This window comes from Pongo pygmaeus, chromosome 21 (genome assembly GCF_028885625.2).
Source record: "Pongo pygmaeus isolate AG05252 chromosome 21, NHGRI_mPonPyg2-v2.0_pri, whole genome shotgun sequence".
Lineage (NCBI taxonomy): Eukaryota > Metazoa > Chordata > Mammalia > Primates > Hominidae > Pongo > Pongo pygmaeus.
This window is the reverse complement of record NC_072394.2, coordinates 48,435,923-48,443,853: the sequence shown is the minus strand read 5'-3', so window position 1 is coordinate 48,443,853 and position 7,931 is coordinate 48,435,923. Positions and strand designations below refer to the sequence as shown.

Genomic DNA, 7,931 nt, shown 5'->3' with positions numbered 1-7,931 from the left:
GGATGGCTGCTTGTTAGAGTCATCTTAGGATATGTAAAGAGTGCTGGTGTCCCACATCCCATCCCTAGGGATTCGTATTTGATTTGTTGGGAAATTAGGCCTAGATATTGTTTTTTGTAAAAGCTTCTCAAGAGATTCTCATGTACAGCCAGGGTTGAGAAGTATATCCCTAGAATAGAGGTTCCAACTTTGTCATATATTATAATCACTTGAGGAATTTTGAAAAATACCAATACCTGGCCTGTAATCCCAGCACTTTGGGAGGCCGAGGTGGGCAGATCATTTGAGGTCAGGAGTTTGAGACCAGCCTGGCCAACATGGTGAAACCCTGTCTCTACTAAAAATACAAAAGTTAGCCAGGTGTGGTGACAGGTGCCTGTAGTCCCAGCTACTCGGGAGGCTGAGGCAGGAGAATCGCATGAACCCAGGAGGCAGAGGTTGCAGTGAGCTGAGGTCTTGCCCCTGCACTCCAGCCTTCTAGTCATGGTGACAAAGTGAGACTCCATCTCAAAAAAAGAAAAAGAAAAATAGCAATACTGGGTCTGACCCCAAGTCTTACTCCGCAAGGCATGAAGCACTTGGCTCCACAGATAAGGATATCAAGGAACAAAACTATCTGGATGACTCATTCAAGGTTAGGGCAAGAACCTAGAACACCCAGCTCCTGGTCTGGTGCTCTTTTAACCTCATCCTATTGTCATGTCCAGGTTCTAGAATGAATAGGTCAATGCTGTAAAGTGGATTCCAAGTGTAAAGGGGAGGGTCTATGAGGTGACATTCTAGAAGGGTGAAGGAGGACAGGAGGCAGATCACTATTCCCTCACAAACCGGGGCTTTGGGGAAGCCATGTCCTACTTCAGGACTCCACAAACTCATCCAGGTCCTCTGCCTTCTGGCCAAGGTGAGCGGGGGCACCTGCAATTGGAGGGAGCACGGCAGCTTCTCCTGAGAAGTTGCTTTCTGGCTCTGGGGAGGTGGTGGTTCTGCTGGGCATTTGGGGGCTGGCCCTAGAATCAATTCTTTTAGAAGAAAAGCCATTCCAAACATCCTTGCCAATCAATAACTACCCGCTTGCTCACTATTCATTAATTCAACAAACACTTCTCCATCACCTACTCCGTGTCGGGGACTGGGAGTGTGGATATGAGTAACACCTAGTTCCCAACCTCTAGACAGTCTGCTGGGGCTGGTCTTAGTTACTTCCCCAAGCTCTGCTCCCATGCCCTGCCCCTCAGGGCCCCCTCCTCAAAGAACCGAGAATAACATTCCATTTCATTCCTGTCTCTGCAGGTGGGGCTGCTTCTCCAGGCTTGTCCCTTGGCCTCTGTAGTCCTGTAGAACCAGTGGTGGTGGCCTCTGGTGGAACAGGCCCACTGAGTCAGAAAGCTGAGCAGGTGGCACCTGCTGCCCAGGCCTGGGGCCCAGCCCTGGCAATGCCACAAGCCAGGGGCTGCCCTGGGGGGACTAGCTGGGAGACACTACGGAAGGAATACAGCCGAAACTGCCACAAATTCCCGCATGTGAGGCAGCTGGAGAGCTTGGGCTGGGACAATGGCTACTCCAGAAGCAGAGCCCCTGACCTGGGTGGCCCCAGCAGGCCTAGGCCCCTGATGCTGTGTGGGCTGTCACCACGGGTTCTACCGGTACCCTCTGAGGCAGTGGGGAAGGAGGCCAGCTCCCAGCCTGACATCTGCATCCTCACCCTCGCTATGATGATCGCTGGCATCCCCACCGTGCCCGTCCCAGGCGTTCGGGAAGAGGACCTGATCTGGGCCGCTCAAGCTTTCATGACGGCCCATCCGGAGCCAGAGAGTGCTGTGGAGGGGGCGCAGTGGGAGCAGGCGCATGCCCACACAGCCTCTGGGAAGATCCCCCTAGTGAGATCTAACAGGGGCCAGCCTCCTGGCTCCTGCTTGTAGATGGATGAAATAGCACCAGATATGTAGGGTGGCTTCTCTGTATAGTTCTTGGGCAGACAGGGTTGGGAGGAGGGCCTACGGCAGGGATGGGGATAGAGCTGGTGGTTGAGCCATTCTGACAAATTCCAGTCCTTCATCAGGGACTTCCAGACCCTAAAGTTTCTCCAGATACCACTAAGACAGGAGATAGGTTTTGTCAGGTAGATACAATGGAAATTATCTGAGGTAGGGGCCCCTGCTTGGAGAGTTGAGGCTGCTTTTATGTTGTTTTGAAGACTTGATCAGAATTTTTTTTTTTTTGAGATAGGGTCTCACTCTGTCACCGATGCTGGAGTGCAGTGGCACGATCACAGCTCACTGCAGCCTCGACCTCCAGGGCTCAAGTGATCTTCTTACCTCAGCCTTCCTGAGTAGCTGGGACTACAGGCATGTGCTCCATCCAGCTAATTTTTGTATTTTTTTAAAGAAGGGGTTTTGCCATGTTGTCCAGGCTGCTCCAATCTGCCTGTTTTGGCCTCCCAAGGTGTTGGGATTACAGGGGTGAGCCGCCATACCTGGCCTACACAGAATTTCTTTTTTTTTTTTCTTTTTCTTTTTTAGACAAGAGTTTTGCTCTGTCACCCAGGCTGGAGTGCAATGGCATGATCTCGGCTCACTGCAACCTCCACCTCCCAGGTTCAAGCGATTCTCCTGCCTCAGCTTCCCAAGTAGCTGGGATTACAGGTGCCTGCCACTACGCCCGGCTAATTTTTGTATTTTTAGTAGAGACAGGGTTTCACCATGTTGGTCAGGCTGGTCTCAAACTCCCGACCTCAGGTGATCCGCCTGCCTCGGCCTCCCAAAGTGCTGGGATTACAGGTGTGAGCCACCACGCCTGGCCAGAATTTGTTATATTAAGTCCTAGGCATTTGAATTCTCCTCTTGCCTTAAATTTCCCAGCATGTTGAAGGCAGGTAATAGGACCATAGGCAAGGAAGGAAAATTAATACTTAATTGAGCACCCACTAGGTATGCCTGCTCTGTAAACATACCCTGTGGAGATCCCCATTTTTACAGATAATCAGGCTGAGGTTTAGAGGGGAAACTTATCCTAGTAAGTCTCATAGCTAGTAAAAGGCAGAACCAGGTACAAAAATCAAGCAGGGAAGGAACCAACCAGGATTCACATGTTGTATAACACTCTAAAGTCTATTCTCTCCATGATATACCCTAAACTGCCTTCTATGGAACAAAAAAAACCCTAGACAAGTGGTAGAATATGCAACATTCAGTTTTATTGACCCCAGGATGGGACAAGGAAAAAGGTTCAGGGAGCCTGGCTGAGTCAGCTCCCCAGAGGGGCCTCTTCCCCTGTAGGAAGCCTCCCAGCCCAGCTCACTTAAAGGAGACGGGTTAAGTGAGTCATCTCATGACTGGGGCAACTGCTACCAAGCCCCAAACCTCACCCTCACCACCTGATGTTTTATCTCTTATCTTAGACCAGGGGTTGCCATTTATTTTATATTTTTTTAGATGGAGTCTCGCCCTCCCAGGCTGGAGTGCAGTGGCAGCAAGATCTTGGCCTACTGCAACCTCTGCCTCCCAGGTTCAAGCGATTCTCCTGCCTCAGCCTCCCGAGTAGCTGGGATTACAGGGTGCCCGCCACCACGCCTCGCTAATTTGTGTATTTTTAGTAGAGACGGGGTTTCACTATGTTGGCCAGGCTGGTCTTGAACTCCTGACCTCAAGTGATCTGTCCACCTCAGCCTCCCAAAATGCTGGGATTACAGGCGTGAGCCACCATGCCCAGCTGGATTGCCTGTTTTTGTAAGACCTTTGAGCTAAGAATGGTTTTTACCTTATGAAAATGTTAAAACAGGCCGGGTGCGGTGGCTCACGCCTGTAATCCCAGCACTTTGGGAGGCCGAGAGGTGGGTAGATCACGAGGTCAGGAGATCGAGACCATCCTGGCTAACACGGTGAAACCCCGTCTCTACTAAAAATACAAAAAATTAGCTGGGCGTTGTGGCGGGTGCCTGTAGCCCCAGCTACTCGGGAGGCTGAGGCAAGAGAATGGTGTGAACCCAGGAGGCGGAGCTTGCAGTGAGCAGAGATCGCACCACTGCACTCCAGCCTGGGCGACAGAGACAGACTCCTTCTCAAAAAAAAAAAAAAAAGAAAATATTAAAACCAAGAATATACAACAGAGACTGTATGTGGCCACTTGAGTAAACTAAACAGATTAAGATTTGCTGACTCCTGTCTCATTGAGCTAGACACATGCTAGGTAGCAGGCCATGGTAGATGAGAAGACCCTTGAACCTTGTCCTTGTTCTGGAAGGAGGGCCCACGGAAGTACAACAGTGTAAGGGAGTGTGTGTGTGTGTGTGTGTGTGTGTACGGGTGGATGTGAGTGTGCACAGGTGCATAAGCATCTCTGGGCATCGAGAATAATCAGAGTTGGACCTGCTCATAAGGCCCAATCCAGCTGTCGGCCAGTTCCCGCAGGGTGCTATACCTCCGTTCAAACTCCTCCTTGGTGCACTGCTGCAACAGCTGACCCACCTCCTCAGTGAGGTGAGTCACTGCCAGGTGCTTATCCAGGGTCTCACTCCACTTGCTGCCCAGGATGCTGTCTAGACTGGTAGCACAGCCTGCCGTCCACTGAGCTGGCAGCATGTCAGGCTGGAGCACCTGGCGGCGGGCACTGAGCATGGCTAGGATGTGGCGGCAGGGCAGGTGGAAGGCCTGGTTAAAGTAGCAGCTGCAGCTGGCAGGGGGCTGGGGCTGCACCTTATGGGTATCTTCCAGGATCTGTATGTTCATCTTTTCTGAGCCAGAGCCAATGAGGTGTGTGGATTTCTGGACCACAGCAAGCTCGCCCAGGCAGAGTTGGGCTGCTGGCCCTGTGCAGATGGCATTGAGGGAGTGCTGGATGTGGGATTCTACCAGCTGCTCCACTTTGGGGCTTTCGGGGATGGTGTCTGAGGGAGCATGATTGTTCTGGGCACACAGGCCCTGGTTGAAGTTTGCCTTGTCTGCAGAGTTCTGCTGCATGTAACGGAACAGAGAAGCCATACCTTGTTTCTCAGATGGGGTGGTACCAAAGAACTGGCTGAGGATGCGGGTGGTGACCTCGAGGCTCTGGAAGTAGCGGCTACTCTCAGCTCGGCTTCTCCAGCGGTGAGCCAGCCAGATGCGGTCATTGAGCAGCCAGTGTGAGTGAAGCTCGGGCAGCTTGGCTGGAGGGATGCAGTTGCTCAGGAGTGTATACAACTTTCTCAGGTTGCCTGCTGTGGCTGAGCACATTGTGCTCTGCAGGGAGGTCAGGAGCAGCCTTTCCACAGGCCGTTCAAGGGACAGCTGATAGAACTTGGCCTGGAGGAACTTACAAATGTGGAAGGCTGAGAGAAGGACCTCAGCTGTGGGGAACTCCATGGCTAGGGTAGGCAGTGGAAGGAAATGAGGATCCACCAGGATGGTACAGACTCTCTCCCATGCTGGGTTAAACTTCTTGAATACCTGGAACATCTGGGCCAGGCCTTCAGTGTCCTCCTTGGCAGGGATGGCAAAGTAGACTGCTCGGGCAAGATGACCCTCCAGCTGCACCCGAGGTCCATCCACCAGGAAGGTATATAAGACCTTACCCCTTGGGTTATAGGTCCGGTGGATAAATAAGATCTCAGGGAAATGGTCAAAGACACTCTGCATAAAGCAGCTCTGGTAGTTGAAGGTATCTAACTGGGCAGTCTTGTTAACCTGGTGCAGCAGCATAGGTGGGCTTGAGTCCTTAATCAGGAGCCCGTTCAGCATTGTCAGGGCCATGGGAGAGACGGGAGCTGTCCAAATGCCAAGGTCAAAATACTTTCTTTGCAGGGCAGCTGACCACGAGGCTTTGAGTCTCTCAAGCATCAAGTAAGTTGAGGCTGGAGGCTAGACAATCATTCCCAGATCTTTTTCCAAAGATGGGCCTATGGAGAGGAACAGAGGTTTAAGGAGACAGCAGGGACCTGGCTCTTCAATTATTCATCCACACAATATTTGTCAAACACTTACTATATGTCAGCACTGTTCTAGGGGAAGATACACAATAAACATGTAAACAAATAAGCAAAGATATATCCAATAATGAAGCTTACAAAGACCATAAACCTGAGTAACATGTCAGAGAGTAAGCTGGGGAAGGGAGGGATACTTTAGTTAAAGTGGTAATGGAAGGCCTCTCAGGGGAGAAGGATGACATTGGAGCTGAAATCTAAATGATAAGAAATTAGCTATGGAAAGATATAGTTCCAGGGGATTTAAATAGGTACAGCCAGAGCTGCATATGGCCTTTTAAAAAAAATAGCATTCTAGCCAGGTGCAGTGGCTCACACCTGTAATCCCAGCACTTTGGGAGGCCGAGGTGGGCAGATAACTTGAGGTCAGGAGTTCGAGACCAGCCTGGCCAACATGGTGAAACCCCGTCTCTACTAAAAATACAAAAAGAATTAGCTGGGCGTGGTGGCCCGTGCCTGTAGTCTCAGCTACTCGGGAGGCTGAGGCAGGAGACTTGCTTGAACCCAGGAGGCCAAGGTTGCAGTGAGCCGAGATTGCACCACTGCACTCCAGCTCTGGGTGACAGAGTGAAACTCCGTCTCAAAAAATAAAATAAAAATATGATTTTATATTTATAAATGACTGATTGGCATCCATTCTTTCCTTTGGTCCTGGTATGTATAAGAGAACTGCAATTGCTCCAAACTTGCTGTGTTATCTTGGGCAAGTCAATGACCCTCTCTGAGCCTCAATCCCTTCCACCATAAAATATGGCTAACAAATGTGCATAGCTTCTCCCGCCTCTACTATATCCCTCTTTTAGCAGCAATACTCTATTCCATTGTTTCCTCTATTTGGCCCCAGACCGAGTTACTGTCCTCATTTTACAGATGATAAACTAAGGCTCAAAGAAGCTAAGTGACTTGCCCACCATTACTCTGTAAGTAGCTGAAAGTTTAGTCTTTGGTTCGGGATCCTGACCGCTGTCCACAGTACCTGGGGTCCAAAAACCAACAGAGAGGGAATACGGCCTTTGACCTCTCACCTCTAACCTGGGTGGGAGATGTGGATGTCTGACGTTCCCAGAGTCCAGCTGGAGCCGGATGAGAAGAAAACCTCCCTCCCATCCCTTTGGGAGCTGTGTGACAGCTGACTGCGGTGATCCGCTGTCTCACACTTCCACCCCTTCAGGAAGCACTCACCCACAGCCAGGCTCCGTCGCCATTTCTCCCTATTTGACCCTGCCTCCGACTCTGACTGACATCCAAACTTACCAACCACAGCGTCAGCATCACAGTGACTCGGACCAATGTCTGAGGAATTCGCTTTCAGGCTTTAGCGCCACGGACCAATCGTAGCGTGACGACTCGCGGGCGGGCCGTGTTGCCAGGGTTACAAGGAGCTGGCTGGAGGTAAAGATACTTGCATCTGCGAGAGCTGAGCCTTGAAGCTGGAGCTCTGGGGCCTCCCTTCAGGCTAGGCGACTGGAAGGACACGTTACTATGGAAACTCCCTCAAAGGCAGAAAATGAAAAGGAAAATAAATAGCACATATATATATATATATATTTATTTATTTATTTTTTTTTTTTGAGATGGAGTCTCGTACTGTCGCCTGGGATGGAGTGCAGTGGCAAGATCTCGACTCACAGCAACCTCCGCCTCCCGGGTTCAAGCGATGATTCTCCTGCCTCAGCCTCCTGAGTAGCTGGGATTACAGGCACCCGCCACCACGCCCAGTTAATTTTTTGTATTTTTAGTAGAGACGGGGTTTCACCCTGTTGGCCAGGCTGGTCTCGAACTCCTGGCCTCGTGATTCGCCCACCTTAGGCTCCCGAAGTGCTGGGATTACAGGCGTGAGCCACCGCGGGTTTTGTTTTGTTGTGTGTGTGTGTGTGTGTGTGTGTGTGTGTGTGTCAAACTCTAAAGCCCCTGGAGTTTAGGAAACAGTGCATATATAGTCGTAACGCATATTCTACCTTGTGGGGAAACTGAG

At 50.8% G+C, this 7,931-nt stretch overlaps 2 protein-coding genes across 4 annotated transcripts; one reads left to right on the top strand and one right to left on the bottom strand.

Annotated features, from left to right (window-relative positions):
* The first annotated feature begins 762 nt into the window (after positions 1–762).
* SPATA25 (spermatogenesis associated 25) lies at positions 763–5,446 on the top strand. The gene is made up of 2 exons (XM_054467106.2): positions 763–901; positions 1,291–5,446. Exons 1-2 carry the CDS (start codon positions 847–849, stop codon positions 1,917–1,919), a joined length of 684 nt encoding a protein of 227 aa, XP_054323081.1. The 5' UTR covers positions 763–846; the 3' UTR covers positions 1,920–5,446.
* On the bottom strand, positions 3,172–7,195 carry ZSWIM1 (zinc finger SWIM-type containing 1). 3 transcript variants are annotated; one of them, XM_054467099.2, is made up of 2 exons: positions 7,139–7,195; positions 3,172–5,869 (listed from the first exon to the last, which is right to left on the bottom strand). In XM_054467099.2, the coding sequence occupies exon 2, from the start codon at positions 5,808–5,810 to the stop codon at positions 4,353–4,355; it is 1,458 nt and encodes a 485-aa protein (XP_054323074.1). In that variant the 5' UTR covers positions 5,811–5,869; positions 7,139–7,195; the 3' UTR covers positions 3,172–4,352. The 3 variants fall into 3 exon arrangements, with proteins under 3 accessions (XP_054323074.1, XP_054323075.1, XP_054323076.1); XM_054467100.2 differs by lacking the exon at positions 7,139–7,195 and adding an exon at positions 6,982–7,132; XM_054467101.2 differs by lacking the exon at positions 7,139–7,195 and adding an exon at positions 6,989–7,132.
* Between the last annotated feature and the right edge of the window lie 736 nt (positions 7,196–7,931).